General features: G+C 37.3%; 2 protein-coding genes across 2 annotated transcripts; both read left to right on the plus strand.

The window, feature by feature from the left end:
- Positions 1–1066: 1066 nt before the first annotated feature.
- Positions 1067–15478, plus strand: LOC110095209 (GDSL esterase/lipase CPRD49). The gene is made up of 6 exons (XM_020820651.2): positions 1067–1445; positions 1536–1613; positions 13670–13810; positions 13892–13968; positions 14046–14195; positions 15033–15478. The coding sequence occupies exons 1-6, from the start codon at positions 1335–1337 to the stop codon at positions 15244–15246; spliced, it is 771 nt and encodes a 256-aa protein (XP_020676310.1). The 5' UTR covers positions 1067–1334; the 3' UTR covers positions 15247–15478.
- Positions 15479–17293: 1815 nt separating this feature from the next.
- LOC110095226 (probable pyridoxal 5'-phosphate synthase subunit PDX1.1) lies at positions 17294–18793 on the plus strand. Its single transcript, XM_020820671.2, has one exon. The coding sequence runs from the start codon at positions 17539–17541 to the stop codon at positions 18475–18477; it is 939 nt and encodes a 312-aa protein (XP_020676330.1). The 5' UTR covers positions 17294–17538; the 3' UTR covers positions 18478–18793.
- The last annotated feature ends 1273 nt before the right edge of the window (positions 18794–20066 follow it).

Genomic DNA, 20066 nt, shown 5'->3' on the forward strand with positions numbered 1-20066 from the left:
ATACACGATCGTAGCACTCGAGATGATAGAACCATGTGATCTTAATCGGGTCTATCATCATTCACCCCCTCCCCCCAAACACCATCCACTTTATGTGCAAGGTGGTGAATTTTTAATTTTAAATGTTAAATTTTAAGTACTTAAAAACATAATTACTATACATTGGATACAATGTATCTGTTTGATGACTAGCCTTAATCGAAAGTTACTCTTGCTATTGGGAGAGGTAATTAACTATAAGGGCTTGCGCCTATAGGAAACCCGAACTCAGATCATAAAGTCCTCCCAAAATGAGGGCAAAATATCCGGGTAATGTCTTATTCAAAACTCAATCCCGCCTTCCAAAAATTTGCCTCATAATTTAAATGTTAAAACTCTCCTTGATGAACCGAAAAAAGAAAAGGGTTGCGGAGAGGCCTTGGCGTGAATTTTTGGAGCCCACAATCGATTTGTTTGTCTTGCATATATGCTAATTTTGACATTGTTTACTAAAATTGAAATTTAAATATCCCGAGTTTAATTCTAAAAATTTATATTTAATTATTATTTTAAAATTTATGTCAAACATGTGAATATTTTGGTTAGAATAAAAAACATTATATTATATCGTTCATATTGACCTCCTTGATCATAGATCAATTATCACTTGGGCTCATTAGATTCCTCTCATCGAACCATTTGATTTTACTATAAGCACGGTAGAATCAAAGATCATTAGATTCTTCAATTAATATTCTTAAGTTTTTAAGTATACTTCAAGTATTTGATTTGAGCTCATTTAAAGTTGGATCAAATCACTTGAATTGTCCATGTGTTTGTCTTGTATATATATTCTTATTATGACTATAAGTTTATTAAAATTTGAATTTAAAAAGTCCCAATTTTAATTCTAAAAATTTATAATTTAATTATTATTTTAAAATTTATGTCAAGCATTTGAATATTTTAGAGATACATCAATCCCAAAATCACATTTAGGTATTTTAATCTATCAAATATTATCTAAAACAAAGAAGGGGTACTATTTTGGGATTTAAAAAATATATCATTGTAACTTGAAAGTATAATTAGTCTCCTCTACAATGGCCGTCCGTCGCGGACCAGTAGCTTGTACAGTAGTTGGAAGGAGAGGCAAATGAGCTGGTAAGGTTGTTGGCCATCAATGTCCACAATATGCCATAAAAGCCAAGCCAAACGGTAGCTCAGCGCGCGCCCTTGAGCACTCGGGGCTTCTCCTTGGCCTAGAGGGTCTCCTAATTCGTCGACAACATTCCGGAAATCGGGTCGCTCCGGCGAAAACGTGGAGGAGTGCTGACAGAGGAAGAGTAGAAGTCATGGTAGGACCAAGCCGGCCACTATTCGTTCTCTTCGGCTCTTCGATCGTTCAGTACAGCTTCAGCAATGGTGGATGGGGCGCCATCCTCACTGATATCTATGCGCGCAAGGTTTCGCGTCCATATTTCCTCGAATCAGTCCTCTCTTACTTGCTTCTATTCTGATTTTTTATTTTTTGCATTGATTGATCCGGGCCTTAGGCTGATATTATTATGCGTGGATATATCGGTTGGAACACGAGGCGTGCCATTCAGGTTCTTGATAAAATCTTTCCCAAGGTATGTTGCGTTGGTTCTTTTTTTTTTTTTTTTGAGGAATCGCGAGTTCTATTTCGGAATTGGAATATGATTGCTCATTCTGAAGGTTTTCGGAAAAAAAATCTTGGTGTGGGGTCATCAGATTTTATTCTAATACATGGAATAAGATTGAAATGCATTTTATGGTTGAAATTGCTTGACTGGTGACCCAAAGGTAATTCAGTTGGAAAGCTTGGTCAACTGGAGGTTTGATCTTTGTCATGATTAAAAAAAAACGGTTAAAAAGTAGACTTTAACATGAAACTTCATTGAATAAATCTACATACATTACAGAGCCCTTAATGGTGTAGGGTTTGAAATGAGAGTCTTATGTTTGCGTCAACCGAATTGGTTGGACACAGCAGTTTTCTGTTATAAGTGTCTGATTTTTCGCTTATCTGGAGTTCTGTTTTGAAAGGTTGCTGAGCGAAAACAAAAGGAAAACAGTCGGGGGAAAAAGTGGAACTTGCGGTTTATTTTCACGATCAGTTTAAATCCCTTCTATTATAGATTTTTTCTGTTTCGTTAGACTTCTACTGAGAATGGTAAATTTTCGGTAGAATATAAGGGATGGCGTGGAAGGTGTTTTCTCTTATGGGCTGGTTAATAAAATTAAATTCCTACGATGAGATTAGATTCTATTGGTTCTTATAGGGCCAATTTCAATCTAATATCCGATAAGTGCAAATGGTAATATTGGAGGAAAACATTCTAAAGAGTGAATAGGAATGCCTTAGTGTGTGCATGGATTGTGACAAAAGAGTAACAACAACACCAACATCATCAAGCCTTTATCCCACAACGTGGGTTTGGCAACATGAATCTTTTTTCTCCATCGTGGTCCTATTAAAAGTCGAATTATCATTTAAATCTAATTAAAAATGTCATTTCTAATACTTTCTAAGTATTTTTAGGTTTACCTCTACCTTTCTAAACATAGTTTAAATCTAATGCATCTACTCTCCTAACTGGGTCATCAGAAGGCTGATGTTTTATGCGATCAAATCATCTAAGGCCTCAAAAATAATTTCAAAACCAATGAAGATGAATAGTCATCTTTTAAGGCCAGTTTGTTTTTGGCATAAGTATGAGAAACCGGTTAGAATTTTGCTCCAAAATTAAATTCAAGATCTTGCTTGATGGAAAGTGGATAAATTTAGGTTTGTTTTGGGACTAACATTCATAAAGGTGAGAAGTTTCAATTATGAGGGATTGGAAGAGTGATTGAATGTCACTTTGTGGTTTGCTATTTACATATAAAAAGAAGAAAATTGCATGCAGTTTGTGGAAAAATATGTTGAGTTTGCAATACGTGAATTGATGCAAAACAAACAAAGATCATAGAAACTCGCTTCAATAAAACTTATTTCCCTAAACTTTGAGCTTCAATTATTTCCAAACACTTAATGTTGAAACAAAGTGGCTCTTAGTTAACAAACAAGCATCATAAGCACATTATAAGTTATAGAAATGTCTGAAGCATCATAAGCATATTATAAATTATGGAAATGTCTTATGCTATTGGAATCCATATAAGGGAAATAATTTTCCAGCATTTGAAAACCACACTACGGGATAAAAACGGCTCTAGTTTCTTATCCTTTTCACCATTTAGAAAATGAACTGGCCATCTTGACAATAAATATGACAAATCTTGGTAGGATACATCAGAAGTTTGGTTATGAATATATTGAATAATGTCAATTTATGGAAGACTTTTTGGGATTTCTTGGGTACTAGGAAAGGTTACAGATTAAAACCTTCATGAGACATGTCAAACTATGGACTACACGGTTTTATTGGTAATGACTCAACTATTGATAGATGCTTCCACTCAGTTAAAAGAACCTGAACTTCCCTGACAAATTTCTTATGCGCATACATTGATCATGAGGAAACTTTCAAATGCATGCTTTTGATTGTGAACTAGGCATTCTGGTAAGACATAATGTTCCCTCTACCAGAGAACAAAATGTAGAGCCCGCTGCAGATCTTTTAAGTTACACCTCAGAATCGATAGGAGCTGTCTCAATCACTGTCTCTTGTGGCGAAGCAGTAAATTATGAAGTATCAGATGAAACCATTATTTAGAAAGTCATTCTGACTAATGTCCTTTACATGACTGGAGCAAATGTTTTCTTTTTCTGGACACAAAACCTTATTTAGTACCTATGGAACTAATCGGGAGATACATGATTTGGTGCTAACCTCTTGAACGGATGAACAAAGTTGCCAATTAAGAGTTTAGGAGAGAAAAAGAGGGTTTAGTACTTTTTTTTGCATTCCCTGATGATCTAGGATTAACTTAGGATATCTCAAGATTGAGTATGCCCCACTGTAAAGGACTTCCCTTTGCTGTTTTCCCTTCTACTTGCTGTAGACAGCAAATTTGCTTCTTTCTACTTTGCTGGACTACAACTAGTTTTCTGATCTCCCTCTTTAAGTTGAAATCAACATCTCGAAACTACTTTTTTTCTGCTGGAAGGCAACAGCCTGCCAAACTTCCTCTGGAATGCTATACTAGCAACCGGTATTCTGACTGAAAAGCAAAACTGGATGCCATTTGGATTATGGATTACAGCAAAAAGGACAATAAACTGTTGATTCCTCTTCTGCTGGACTCAACCAACGATTGTAAAGAAGCGCCAGCAATTAAAGTAGGCTATAGAGCAAGCAGCACCAGCAAAAAACAGAGGGAAGCAGCAGCAAACAGCGTGCAGCAGTGGAAACAGTAGAGTCTTGTGATTTATGTTGCTGGCGGGAGGAAAAAATAGGAACGAGAGGAAGAATCTGTTAGTATTTTCAGATTGAATTTAATGTTAAATTCAGGTCTTTATGTAAGCAATTACAACAAGGATAAGATACAATCTGCTCCTGTACAAACTTTACAAAAAGAAGGAACCCTATCTACAAATAAAAATTTAGATAACTTCAAACCATAAGAAAATTCCAACAATATTTATCCTATGTTCCTAACCTTGAATTAAAAAAAAAAAGCTTATTAAAATAAGTTTAAGAATGCGACTTATCTTTATCCTATTGTAATTTGAATTTTAATTGAACGGTTCAAATTATGAGACCTTGATCTCTTATGTATGGCTCCCATTGATGATTCAATTGCACCTATGGACTCATGGAAACTTTTTTGATCCCAGTGCAAATGTCTAAATTTATACTTTCGATTTACTATTTGGTTTGATTTTTTTCATGGTAATGCCTACTCTTTCAAGTTTGCCAAAATTGATTAGACATTGATTTCTTTTTATCATTTTAAATTCGTTATTTGGTACTTTAGTCTTCTCTGTTTATTATAGCTCTTGCCCCATTACTCTTTTAGAAGGCATGCTTTTGTTCATTTTCTATGTCTTGGGCTATTGTATATACACTTTGTGTAACTTTAATTAGCCTTAAATACTCATTGATCACCTCAACTTTGCTGGTATCAATCTTGATGACTAAGCTTTAGTATATCAACAGATTTGCATTGGTCTGTTGGATATGAGTTGAATTTTTTTCCGCTTTAGTTAGCTCATGCATCTATATGTCATCTTGGTCTAAGGTAAAGAGATGACTTCCCGTTTCTTTTTCAACAGGCTGGACTGGTATCAATAGGAATTCTTTGCTTGCATTGATAAGCCTACCTACTTGCGCTAATGTTACTATATCTGCCATAAACATGCCATAGTATAATTTCAATAGAGATGTTTTTTCTTCCTTGGTAAACTACTATTAATAAGGTTGTCAATCCAACACCCCATATTTATGATGAAGTTGTGAGCTATCGAAAATTACTTAGCGAACATCAAGTGGAACCATCTCCATTTCATCTCATTGATGTTGTCCTTAGTGATCACAAACTTCAATCAATATTGTGATATGGGAGAGGGCAGCATGCCAGGGGCGGAAAGGGCAAGGGATTCGGCCTCCTTTGTAGGTCCCATTAAATCTATCATTACATATGTGAGAAGAGGATTAAGGAAGGGATTAATTATGAAGGATTTCCTAATTGGAAAGAGAAATATATTAGGAAATATTTTCTAATTAAAGAAGATAGATTTGGGGGATGATTAAAGGCTGATTTGAAGGGTATTAATTAGGAAATGCTTCCTAATTAAAAGGGGCAGATTTGAGAGCTGATTTGAAGGGGATTGATTAGGAGATGTTTCCTAATTAAAAAGGGTTGGGGGCTGAATTGGAGGGGATTAATTAGAAGATATTTTCTAATTGGACAAGGCTGATTTGAGGGTTAATTTAAGAGGGAATGGGGGGATAGAGGTTTTGAAATTTGTTGTTTTATTATCATAAGTAGTAGGGTTTATGTTATATTTATATGAATAATTTTGTGAGTATTTGCTGTGTACTATTTTTGTGAGGGATCTTAACGGCTTCTATGATTTGGGAGAGACGGTCCTCCTCTCAAAAGAGAACTATTATATCTTATTTGTTTGTATTTCTTTCCTTATCAATAAAAATAAGTTGTTTATTTAATTTGTCCTTATTTGTTTGCTATTTTTTTATACCAAGGTATATCACATTGGTGATTAATTTTCATTTTTGACCTTCAAACGGTAAAGATTGAGATGAGTTATAATGTTCAATCCTAATTTGGTATCAAATTGGTAGTAATGAGATTTTTCTAACTACTAGTGTTGTGAGTTATAATGTTTAATCCTAATTTGGTATCAAATTGATAGTAATGAGATTTTTCTAACTACTAGTGTTGATGTTGGCATTGATCGCCATTTTCTTGATACATATTCTCAGAGTGAATAACCCCACCATCATTTGCCTAGTTTTTTAGGAAGGCCTTAGGAAGAGACCCACAATAAAGAGAGAAGAGGAGACCACATTTTTATATTTGTAAACCCATGGAACTACCGATTAATGGTTGCTATTAAGACTCGACCTACGTTGGTTGTTTCTCACTTATCATAAATGAGACATTAAAAGCCTAAAAAAGAAAAGATCATATAGACAGGCTTAACTAAGACAATTATTTAATAATTAAATTAGTTAAGAATGTTACCCACATAAAATTGCTATAATTCCAACTTTTCTGCAATTGAACAACATTATTTGCTAATCTTTTAATAAATAAATTTTAAAAATTACGTGTCCACAATATTAAAGTATCTCCATACATAATTTGTCGTAATAAAATGTTATCATGGAATCATGACAACCATCATGCCCGTTAATTACAAGAAAGCTTCTTCATATATGATAATTCAAAAAACATTTTTTAACGTTCATTTGATATTACTATAAATTAAAATGAGCTACAACATCACAATGACTATAAAGGAATGCTTAGAATAATCAGGGAAAATAGTTTCATTGAACTCTACACCTCTCTTTGAGTAAGGTTTTTCAATGGATTTGGGTTTAAAACATTCAATATTTTTCTTGAAATATTTGGTACTCTCAAATACTCGTTACGGTTCTCCCTGAACCGACCAAACTGACCCAAGTAGGGCCGGTTCAGTTCTATAGGAGGCGGCCCAAGCCATCTCCTTGAACAATTCCGCCCAAGCATGTGGGCCCCCCTAGGGCGGGTAAAGTGGGGGGGCCTAAAGCATTGAAGGTTATTTTGAATTAGGTTTAATTTAGGAAGCTTTTTATTAGGAAGATATGTATTTAAAGAGGAGAAGAGGTTAGGGTTAGGGCATGCATGATTATTGTTTTCTCTTGATAGTTTTGGGCTCTAGATTCATCGTATAGAGATTGGGAGAGAACGATCCTCCTCGCGAATTGAGGATCATTTGTATCTTTGCGTGTTCTTGCTTTTTATTTGATTCCTATAATATAATTTACTGTTTTTGGATTGTTTTCATTGGAGATCTTGAAGTTTTCTCATTGTTTTCACCAATTCTTGTTAGGGTTACTTGCGAACTCAAGTATTTCTTATCAAATTGGTGTCAAAGCAATTCTTGGACCATTTTGGGCTGATTTTTCTAAAAATTCAGCGGCAAATTTCTGATCGGAAGGAGGGATCTTGCTGAATTTTGGATCTAATATCCAGAATTTCTTATGGAGGCCAAGAAAGTTGATGCATTGAAAGAACAATTTGAAGGGGAAATGATTCAGATAAAAGACATGATGGAAGATTGACTCTCGTTCGCAGAATACATGGTTTCCTCCGTGGGAGAAAAGATGTCATTAATGGAAGACAAGTTCTCCGATCTTCATCTGATGGTGAAGAAGATCTTGGACAATAAAATTTAAACGACGGCATCGAAAGCAAAGGGACCGATGGGAAGAATTACGAATTCTGATTTTCATAGAAGGGAAAGTGATGGAGAAATAATGGAGGAAAAAGGGGAAGGAATGTAGAGAGATGTGGGAGTAGGGAAATGGGAGAAGGTAAGGAAGTTGAAGATGTCAATTTTTGAAGGGGATGATGCTTATGGATGGATCTACAAAGTAGAAAAGTATTTCGCCGTCGGGTGAGGAAAAATTGGCAGCAGCATGCCTATGTTTGGAAGGAAAGGCATTGTCGTGGTACCAATGGAGAGACCAAAGGAGGCCTATACGGAGCTGGAGAGTGTTCGAAGACTATTTATTAAAACGTTTCCAAACCGATGGGAAATGAGACTTCTATGAGCAGTTTTTTGCACTAGTGCAGAACTGATCAGTGGTAGACTACCGGGAGCAGTTTGAGCATATGGCTAGTCAAGTGGAGCGATTATCAGAATCTGTTTTGGAGGAGAATTTCATGAAGGGGCTCATGGCAGACATCAATACAGCAGTGAAAGTCATGATGCCTTAGGAGAAGCCATGAAGTTAGCCCAGCTAGTAGAAAATCAAAAGAATCTAGAGAGGGGAGCCAGGACCAGCAGTTTAGGAGGTACGAACGGATGAAGACTACTCACTTAACACCCAAGGGTTCTACAACATGAGGGTTTTGTGAGACCCCCAAGGGGAAGACAGTAGGAGGTGGAAATGGGGCAATATCAAGAGGCTGACGGAGAAGGAGATGCAGGAGAAGAGGGCTGAGAGGTTGTGCTTCAAGTGTGATGAGAAGTACACTCCAGGGCATATATGTAGGGACCGAACTCTTCAGGTTTTCATCTTCTGTGAAACTGAGGTAGGTGAAGGGGAGTTAGAGGAGGAAGAGGAGGAGAAACTGCATCTAGATCTGACAGAGGTTTCCTTGAACTCTATGTTAGGATTCACTATGAATCATACTATGAAGGTCATGAGGAAGATACAGGACAAGGAGTGGTGGTTCTAATTGATAGTAGGGTTGCCCACAATTTCCTTTCCACTCAAGTCGTTGACTAACTTGAGTGAAATTGGAGGAGCCCAGTTGTTATGGGGTGATGATGGGCACTGGGAAGGTGGAGAAAGGCCAGAGGATCTGTAGAGGAGTGGTGTTGACCATCCAAGACATTCAATTGAGGGAGGACTTTCTCTCACTGGAGTTAGGGAGTACATATATCATCCTAGGGATAAAGTGGCTACAAACCTTGAGGGACACCAAGGTCAATTGGGGAGCCCTCACGATGGAACTGATAGTGGATGGAAAGAATGTGATGATCAGGAGAGATGTAGGGTTATCCAGATCTATGGTGTCTCTCAAAACTATGGTAAGGAATATCAAAGAGGTGGGGGAAGGCTATTTGGTGGAGTTGCACAGGTTGGAGGGAGTTAAATTGGAGGAGGGAGGGGAGACACCTCTCCATACAGCCATTGATACAACAATTTCAGGAGCTGTTTCAACCGCCTCAAGAATTGCCTCCACCGAGGGAGTAGGAGCACGCTATCACTCTGAGGGAGGGTTTGTCACCCATCAACGTTAGGCCCTACCGATTTCCTCAATTTCAAAAGAATGAAATTGAGAAACTGATCAGAGAGATGATGGAGGCAGGTAATATCAAACCCAGTATCGGTCCTTTTTCCAGTCATGTATTATAAGTTTCTTTACCAGTGATTAATGAACTGCTGGATGAATTGAGTGGGGAGATGATATTCACCAAGATAGATATGGAATCAGGATATCATCATATCATAATGAAGAAGAAACAACAACAACAACATCAAGCCTTTATCCCACTAGAAAGATGTGCCAAAAGTGACTTTCAAAACTCGCAAGGGGCTTTATGAGTTCCTAGTAATGCCCTTTGGCCTCACTAACGTTCCAGCCACATTCCAGTCACTTATGAATAAGGTCTTCAAACCTTATCTTCGGCGGTTCCTAATTTACAGCAGGATAGAGGAGGAGCACTAGGAGCATTTGAGGAGGGTGCTAGAGTTGTTACAGGAGCATCAGCTGAGGGCCAACCTAAAGAAGTGCTGCTTTGCCCAGACGAGTGTGGAGTATTTGAGTCATATTATGTCCAAAGAGGGGGTGGCAGTTGATTAGTCAAAAATTGAGGCTATGTTGAGATGAGCATTACCAAAGAACCTAAAGGAGCTGAGAGGTTTTCTTAGGGCTGACGGAGTACTACAAGAGATTCGTAAAAGGGAACAACACTATATCATGGCCACTAACAGAACAGCTGAAGAATGATGGCTTCCTACGGGGATAAGAGGCCACAACAACCTTTGAGAGTTGAAGAGAGCGATGACTAAGGTGCTAGTCTTAGCCTTACCAGACTTCACTCAGGACTTTGTAGTGGAGACAGATGCTTCAGGGTATGGATTGGGAGCAATACTCATGCAGAGTCGCCGGTCGATTGCCTAATTCAGCTAGGTTTTGACAGCTAGAGCCAGGCTGAAATTAATATATAAGCAGGAGTTGATGACCATCGTCTTAGTCATACAAAAGTGGCAGTCTTACCTGCTAGGTAAACACTTCATTGTTAGGACAGACCAGTGGAGCTTGAAATACTTATTGGGCAGCGGATGGTGATAGAGGAACATCAGAGATGGTTGTCTAAATTATTGGGGTATTATTTTGAAATCCAATACAGGCCAGGAGTGGAGAACAAAGCAGCAGATGCCTTGTCCAGGTGCATGGGAGAGTTGTAGGCGATAACAGTATCGATTCCATTGATGTTAGATTGGGAGGCCATCAAGGAGGAGAGTGTCAGGGATGATGAGTTTGGGAAGATCAGGGCCGATTTACTGAGGGAAGGAAGTAGCCACCCGGATATTCATTGGAGGGGGATCAACTGCTGTATCAAGGGAGGTTTGTGATACTCCAAACCTCAGTTCACATTTCATTCTTACTCCAGGAGTTCCATGGGAGCGCTGTGGGGGGTCATTCAGGGGTGCAGAAGACATATAGGAGGCTAGCCTCAAAGCTGCATTGGAAGGGGATGCATAAAAATGTGGAGGAGATGGTGGCCAGATATGAGATATGTCAGATAAACAAGTACTTGGCTATGTCGCCAGGAGGACTACTACAATTATTGGTTTTATCAGGGCAGGTATGGGAAGAGGTATCCATGGACTTCATAGATGGGTTGCCCCGTTCAGAAGGATTCACAGTGATTCTGGTGGTAGTGGACAGATTGATCAACTGTGCTCACTTCATTCCTTTAGGACATCCATGCACCATAGTGACAGTGGCATTAGCTTCATCAAAGAGTTGGTCAGATTACATAGGGTACCAGAGGCGATAATATCCAACAGAGATAAGGTGTACCTCAGCCATTTCTGGAAAGAGTTGTTCAGATTATAGGGGACAGTTCTGAAGAGAAACACTGCCTACCACCCACAGGCGGATGGCCAAAAAGAGGTGGCTAACATAAGCTTGGAGACTTACCTCCGATGTTTTGTGTCGGAGACGCCCAAGTTATGGGCCAAATGGTTGTCTTGGGTGGAGTATTGGTACAACACCTCCTATCATTCGGCTCAGATGACACCCTTCAAGGTTTAGTATGGAAGGGACCCACCTCACTTAGTGCACTTTGGACAGATCAGAACTCCAGTTTCATCAGTGGAGTACTTAGAGGAGAGGGACAGAGTGTTTGAAGAATTAAAAAGACATATGCTGAGAACTTAACAAATCATGAAGAAAAAAGCTGACGGGCATAGAAGGGACATCCAATTTGAGTTTGGGGAAAGGGTATTTTTGAAGCTCAGACCGTATAGACAAAAATCAGTCGCCAACAGGAGAAATGAGAAGCTCACCCCAAGATACTTTATGCCATATGAGGTCTTGGAGAAGATTGGAGCAGTTGCATATCGACTGAAGTTGCCATCAACGACGACTATACATCCTATTTTTCATGTATCCCAGCTAAGAAGGGAAATTGGAGATTATGCAGCCAACTCAGAGTTACCTGCGACACTCACGGAGGATTTAGAGGTGATTTTGGAACTCTTAGAGCTTATGGGGGTTCGCCAAAGGGAAGATAGAGCTAAAAAAGTGCTTATCAAGTGGAAAAGCCTTTCGGATTACGATGCCACATGGGAACCTTATGAGAGGGTGAAACATCAGTTTCTTAGTTTTCACTTTGAGGACAAGGTGGTTCTTTGGGAGGGGAGTATTGTTAAGGTTCTCCCTGAACCGACCAAACCGACCCTGGTGGGACCGGTTCAATTCTATAGGAGTCGTCCCAAACCATGTCCTTGAACAATTCCGCCCAAGCATGTGGAGATTATTTTGAATTAGGTTTATTTTAGGAAGCTTTTTATTAGGAAGATATGTATTTAAAGAGGATGAGAGGTTAGGGTTAGGGCATGCATCATTATTGTTTTCTCTTGGAGTTCTCTTGGTGGCTTTGGGCCTGTAGATTCATCGTCTAGAGATTGGGAGAGAATGATCCTCCTCTCGAATTGAGGATCAATTATATCTTTGCTTGTTCTTGCTTTTGGTTTGATTCCTATAATACAATCTATTGTTTTTGGATTGTTTTCATTAGAGATCTTGAAGTTTTCTCGTTGTTTTCATCAATTTTTGTTAGGGTTGCTTGCGAACTCAAGTATTACCCATTAGCTTACTTGCGAACTCAAGTATTTCCTATCAAATTGGTGTCAGAGCAATTCCCTGACTGTTATGGGCTGATTTTTCTAAAAATTCAGTGGCAAATTTCTGATCGGATGGAGGGATCTTGCTGAATTTTGGATCTAATATCCCGAATTTTGGATCTAATATCCCGAATTTCTAATATTTTCTAACCAAGTTTCTTTAGGTCTACCTCTACCTTTCTTAATATAAGTCAAATCTAATACCTCTACTTTCCTAATCGGGTCATCGGAAGACCGTTGTTTTATGTGACCAAACCATTTAAGGCGACTCTCTCTAATCTTATCTTCCACTGGAGCTACTCCAACCTTTTCATGTTTATGCTCATTTTGTATCCTGTTTGTAAGGATAAAATCCACTCATCCCCCTAAGCATCCTCATCTCCGCAATGCTTAACTTAGTATTATGCTTCTCTTTTAATGGCCAACATTCTGCACCATAAAGCATTGCATGTCTCACCACCATCTTAAAAGAAGTAAATTGCAATTTTATATATCAATTTAATTTTAAGTTGGAATTTATATTTTTAGAAATCAAATCATATGAGGATTAGGTTATTTTCATTTTGACATCTGATGTTTTTTAATTATTCAATATTTAATTTTTAGTATCAATAAAAAGCATTAATATTATGAAAATAAGACCATATGAATATACTAACTACAACAACAATAACCACAACAAGCCTTTATCCCACTATATGGGGTCGGCTACATGAATCCTTTTTCTCCATTGTCCTGGTAAGAGTCAAATTCTCATCTAAACCTAATAAAGTAAGGTCATTTCTAATATTTTCTAATCAAGTCTTTTTAGGTCTACTTAAGAAGTAAATTATAAAAATTCTCAAAATATGTAAATCAAACTTAAGTAGTAAATATTAAATTCACGACCCGTAGGAAGTAAATGTGGTTCAAAATGTGATATTCATCGTATTATTCCACATGTTTTTTTTTTTTTTTTTTTTTTCGCATTTCAAATTTTTTTTTTTTCTGCGCATTTCAAATCTATTACTTGCTATAAAAAAAAAAAAAATCTATTACTTGCTATCATTGTCGAAATGGTTATGCCCATAGAAGAACATGCTCTACTTATTTTACTTCAAATCACTCCACTTTTGTAGGATGCATCAGTGCAACCTTCTCTAATTATTGTTTATTTCGGCGGCAACGATTCAATTGGACCTTACCCATCTGGCCTAGGCCCTCATGTACCGCTGCCTGAATATAAGGAGAACTTGAGAAAGATTGCAGATCATCTTAAGGTATAAAATATTTATTACAACTTGTCTGAACATGTTTAACTTTGCTAAATTTTGACATTTAATTTGTTCACTTCACCTTAGAATCTGTCAGAAAACACTCGTGTTATTTTCCTTAGTTGTCCACCTCTCAACGAGGAAAAACTTCTTCAGTCAACAAGGTGCTTTTTCGCTGAAGCTTGTTTATTAATAATAGTCTTTATCCCTTCCTTTTAGCTCTGATATATTTTCATGCCAGCCCTGCATTAAGCGAGATAGTTCGGACAAATGCAACCTGCCGGTTATATTCTGAAGCTTGTATACAAGTTTGCGAGGAGATGAACTTGAAGGTTATTGACCTTTGGACTGCATTTCAACAAAGGGATGATTGGATTGATACTTGTTTTACGTGAGCCTTATCAAAACTCTACTATTCTCTGCATTTTCTTGTTAATATTTGCTTGTGAATCTAAGGTATTAATACACAACTCACCTTGGCCTGTTGTTTGAGATCTCAGGCTTTCAACTAAGAGGTCTTGATTTCGAGTCTTTGTGTATACGTTATGTGTGTGAGTTTGTCTTAAATGGCCTAAATGTCCCCCAAAAAAAATCTAAGATATTAATAGGATGTCTAGACTAATTAGCTTGAGATGACCTTGTATTCTATAAATACCTCATTTAGAGAGGATGATGAGATAAAATGTATGAACGATTTATTATTTCTCTTTTTTTACTTCGGGAGTGAGTGAGCAGTTTGAAATGATCTAATTAGGATCTAGTTTTTAACAAAAGTGTCAATGTCAAGAACTTGATCCTAATTAAAGTATTTCAGGCTGCTCAATTACACTGAAAGAAAGAATAAAAGAGAGAAATATTAAAGGAGAAATTCATTCAGTCATTCATTTTTTTCTTATTATCCTTCTCTTGAGTGAGATTTATATAGAATTGAAGATCATCTCAAACTAATTAATCTAACTAATAAACCAACTATTAACTACTAAATATCTTCTTAGGCTTCGTTTGGGACGGCTTTCTTACTGTTTAAAGCGGCTTTCTAGTTCAAATATTAAAATTTTCGTACAAGAAAGCTGTTTTAAGAAGCAATAAGAAAGCCGTCCCAAAATGAAGCCTTAATATCCTACTTAGATTCACAAAATATTTCTACCATAAAGTCCTTTCCTTTTTTTTTTAGTTTTTGCGGCGTCTTATTATCAAAATAATGATATTGAAACATGGTTGGTTTCAGTGATGGCCTTCATTTTTCATCTGAAGGGAGTAAGATCGTTGTGGAGCAAATACTAAAGGTTCTCAAAGAAGCAGATTGGAATCCATCCCTTCATTGGAAGTTTATGCCAACTGAGTTTGCAGAGAATTCATCTTATGATCTTGTTGCTGCTGATGGAATCTCCACTCTTAATCCATCAGAGTGGACTTTTCACAGAGAGATTCAGTGGGATTAGACTTTGTTCTGCTCTACTTTTGTCTTTGAATGTGGCATTGCTTGCTTGTAGCTGTTTCCTCCCTGTTCTGAAAAGTGCTTCATATGGTCTTATGGAAATTTAGCTGTAGTTTATCAACGTAAAATTTAAACTCATCTATATGAAAGGTTGTTCAATATGATCAGATTGGTGGGCACAAACATCTTATATGCTTCATATTGTGTATTTTGAAATATCATTTGCTGCTTGTTCTGATATTTTGTTGGAAATATATATATATATATATAATGTGATTTTTATTCTTCTTGTATAAATTAAAAGAGTAGAAATTATATTGCACAGATAGAGATAAGTGCTTATCAAATTGAACTAAGGTTTCGTTTGGGACGGCTTTCTTACTGCTTCTTAAAGAAGCTTTTTAGTATAAAAATTATTTTTTTTATACTAGAAAGCTGCTTTAAGAAATAGTAAGAAAGACATCTCGAACGAAGCCTAATTATTCATATGCTTTTGTAGCTATTATGATTGTTTGGTTTTAAATAGAGTAGATGAATGAAATTTGAACAATAGGCTTATAGCCTTTGCTTTGAATTTTTTTTTTTTTTTTTCATTTTGTTCCATTCAATTTATTTATCATGCATCTTTCTAATGATTTTGTCATCTAGCATGGCCTTTTTTCTTCCTTTCAAAGTGGTATATGCCAATATAAAGAAGAAATATTCCTAAAAAGCCAACAGGGGGTATGTGAGTCAAGCTGACTTGTGAGCTAATTTCGCTTGATAAATAACTTCTGAGCTGAGCTCGATGAGCTAATTAGTCAAGCTTGAGTTAGTTTAGAGTCAGACTTATTAGCTCATGAGCCATCTCTTTTAAAAAAATATTAGTATTCAAGAGTTTAAATATAAAATTGTTAAATATTTTAAAGCTATATAATACTTCTTTATATTAAGTAATTTTTTATCTTTTTTTTTATAATTTATTATAGTAATTATTTGAAACAAAATTATTTTCTCTTTTATAATAAATGAGGTGGCTCCTAAGTAGATTGAAGCTCACATAATTAAATTCAAATTCGAACTTAAACTTGATTAATTAATCAAGTTCTAGCACAAGTCGTATGTGGATCGAATTTGACTAGACTCATTTACGCTCTTAAAAGCCATTGAACCTTGTAATAAATTTAATTTTGTATTAGAAAAAAACTATTCAAGATGTTGACTCCATTAGGCTTTGGTGTTTTCCCCAGTAATTTACTAAGTATTATCTTAATAATAAATATAAAGAAAATTAGATTGCAAAAAAAACTTATTAGGAAAGTTTGGTTTGTTTGATTTTAGGGACTTAAGTATTCAAGCAAGAAGATTCAATCAATATCATCTATGTTTATGTCTTATTACATAATTATGATGTCATTAGTTCTTTTTTTATATGATTGAGTTAGGTATTTATCAAAATCTTAATATCGAATTGGGGTGTCAAAATAGGTCGACGTGTTGTCTTGAGTCCAACCCAAAATTGAACTGACCTGAATCTGGTCCATTTAATAAATGGGTTAAAAAAACAACCCAAATCACTAACAGCCTGAATGATCCGAACATGATCTGTTACCCCGTTTTGATTATTTTTTTAATAATTTGTTAACTATAAATTTAACGTATTTAATAAGAAATAAGAACATTATACCTACAAGTAAAAAAAAATATTAAATATGCCATTTTAGGTCAAACACGAGTTTATGGGTTAACCCAACTCATTTAATAAACTGGTCAGAATAATTCAACCTTAATCTGACTTGTTTATTATAATTGGATCAATATGAATTTGAATTTTTAGGCCTGGTTAGAATTGGGTTGGAATTTTTTTACAAATTAGATTTTGAAAATATATTCTATATTATAAAAATCATTTCATAGGTTGTTAGTTTAGTAAATAAAAAAACGTTTGTAGTAGATAACTAAATATAAATTATAATGATATATAAATAGAATATTTTTAAATATTATCTAAAATTTATTTTTTAGTTTTTCCGTTTCTCTGTCCAGTTTCTGTCCCTAGCTTTTCTATGGCGTATTCCTTTCTCGGGCATCCACTGGTTACCAGTTCTCCCCAACCCGCCACCCTTCGCACTCAATCTCCACCTCTTCTCTCCGCCTCTCTACAACCATTCATTCATTTATAAAACAAGCTATCTTGGTGTTCGTGACCCTCGCACCTTCTCTCCCTTATCTCCCACTCATCACTTCCAATCCCCTCTTTCTCCTATTCTAACCCTAGATTTGCTACGGATCCCATAGAGTTAGCAATCTGAACGCGATGGAGGACAATGGGGTCGTCACGGTTTACGGGAATGGCGCTGCCCTAACAGAGCCTCCGAAGAAGGCGACGGCGTTCTCAGTGAAAGTAGGACTCGCGCAGATGCTGCGCGGCGGGGTCATCATGGACGTGGTGAACGCCGAGCAGGCACGGATTGCGGAGGAGGCCGGTGCCTGCGCGGTGATGGCTCTGGAACGCGTCCCCGCTGATATTCGTGCGCAGGGTGGCGTCGCCCGGATGAGCGATCCCGGTCTTATCAAGGAGATCAAGCAGGCGGTGACTATACCGGTCATGGCCAAAGCCCGAATAGGCCACTTCGTCGAAGCCCAGATCCTCGAGGCCATCGGTGTCGACTATGTGGACGAAAGCGAGGTCCTCACCCCTGCCGATGATCACCACCATATCAACAAGCATAACTTTCGCGTTCCCTTCGTGTGCGGCTGCCGGGACCTGGGCGAGGCCCTCCGTCGTATCCGGGAGGGCGCTGCCATGATCCGCACCAAGGGAGAGGCTGGCACCGGCAATGTTGTTGAAGCCGTTCGCCATGTCCGTTCTGTTATGGGAGATATCCGAGCCCTCCGGAACATGGACGACGACGAGGTTTTCTCCCTCGCTAAGCGAATTTCTGCCCCATACGACCTCGTTATGCAGACAAAACAGCTCGGTCGCCTCCCTGTCGTTCAATTTGCTGCCGGTGGCGTAGCCACCCCAGCTGACGCCGCTCTCATGATGCAGCTTGGATGCGATGGTGTCTTCGTTGGTTCCGGCATCTTCAAGAGTGGCGACCCTGCGCGCAGGGCCAAGGCTATTGTGCAGGCTGTCACCAACTACACTGACCCGGAGATCTTGGCAGATGTTAGTAGCGGTCTTGGAGAGGCCATGGTCGGGATTAACCTCAACGACGCCAAAGTCGAAAGGTTTGCTGCCCGCTCCGAATAGATAGCAATTACATCATTATCCTTGATTGAAGCACCGTGGATGAGCCCCTGTTTGTTTGCTAAAAAATGGTTACTTTCTTAGATTTTTCTTCTTATCTCTGATATTGCTGAAATTGTGTTGTATGGTTTCCTTCTGTTGTGGTCCTATATGTCAGAAGTTCTATACATTTTCGATAATCTCATATACTCTTATACTCTTTTTTAGGCTTTTCGGTTTCACCTTATGATTTGGTGCATGTATATGTTGCCATATGCAGCTCTCTGGTACCCATTTTCACCAGTTCTTTACTGAATGAAACTCATAAATTTTCCATCTATTTGAGGATATCATGATGACTTGTTTGTTTGTCTCATACCTTTAACCATTTTTGTCCATTTCCTTTGTTGGTGAAATGTTTTTTATAGTAGTAATAGTGAGAGCCAAAGCACAGTTGATTTAGTGAGAGGGGATGACATAAAAAGATGCAGAGCTACAATTTAAATACAATTGATCTGATAACTTTAAATAGGTTCAAAAGATGAGACCTCAAATATCAAAAAGGTATTTAAGGTCTTTAATCCGAAAACCAAAGAACCAGTGAGATGGATTCGCATAAATGCTATATTTGTTCAGCTTTTCAACCATCTGCAACCGCTCAACCTTTCCCTTAGGGAGTTGAGTTGTGGTGTGAAGGGGGTGTCTTTAGGCCCTTAATTAAAGGCCTAGGGTTATGTGAGGAGGTGAAGAAGTGTTAGGGAGTTTGGTGGAAGAATATTAAGGGTGTTAAGGATTTGAATGAGGATGTTTATCCATAATAGGATTTTGAAAGCTACCGAGCAATTCATTACAGTCCTAAGCAACCAAGCATGAAGTCACAAAGAAGATGGGTTTTTTTTCTTTATTCAATAAAACTAACATATTGTATTGGCTTTCATCTATTTTAAGCATTAATATACAAAAAGAAATAAAATCCTCATGGAGGGGAAGGTAGCTTGGTTGCTTCTCCATGGAGTGGGAGTGATTCTTGAAATATGGAGGTTGCATCATTTTTTTCATGGGAGTTTTGGAGGGTTGATAGTAGGAGGCTAAAATCTCTTGATACTTCATTTGAATGTTCCTAATTGAGTTCTGTTCTCCTTTGGTTGGATTCCCATAAATAGGATCATGGTTACAATATTTAAAGGAGCTGGTGGACTTGGCCTTCATTCTTGGTTTCCTTTTGTATCCATGATTTAATTTGCCTTACTTTTGCTCATGTGGCCGTCCAAATGACACATTAGAAGCTCTTCATATCAAACTTAATATTTATTGGGAAATGCATACAAAGAAAATTATAGGATATTGGGAAAAAATATAAATAAATGGATGCAAAGACTATATACATAACATTGCAATGTTAACACAAACATTGAGTTAACTTTATTGTCATAGGCTTACAATTAGGATTACAGTATATTACATCAGCTCTTATATTCGGAAAGAATTTTTGATGCAGGACTGATATGCTTATAGATGAATGCGACAAGAATTTGCACGATTTTTATAAGAACAAATAACAATTAAAACTATTAGCTGCTAAACGATAATAGAAAACATAAGAGGGGTAGCTA

Source organism: Dendrobium catenatum, unplaced genomic scaffold (assembly GCF_001605985.2).
Source record: "Dendrobium catenatum unplaced genomic scaffold, ASM160598v2 fragScaff_scaffold_325, whole genome shotgun sequence".
NCBI classification, from domain to species: domain Eukaryota; kingdom Viridiplantae; phylum Streptophyta; class Magnoliopsida; order Asparagales; family Orchidaceae; genus Dendrobium; species Dendrobium catenatum.

What these genes read in the sequence shown, in the direction of transcription:
- LOC110095209 (XM_020820651.2), top strand. Translation starts at nt 1,335, where the DNA reads ATGGTAGGACCAAGCCGGCCACTATTCGTTCTCTTCGGCTCTTCGATC. An exon ending in CTGATATCTATGCGCGCAAG is followed by an intron (nt 1,446 to 1,535) that starts GTTTCGCGTCCA and finishes TCCGGGCCTTAG; the next exon opens with GCTGATATTATTATGCGTGG. An exon ending in AAACTTCTTCAGTCAACAAG is followed by an intron (nt 13,969 to 14,045) that starts GTGCTTTTTCGC and finishes TTTTCATGCCAG; the next exon opens with CCCTGCATTAAGCGAGATAG.
- LOC110095226 (XM_020820671.2), top strand. Translation starts at nt 17,539, where the DNA reads ATGGAGGACAATGGGGTCGTCACGGTTTACGGGAATGGCGCTGCCCTA.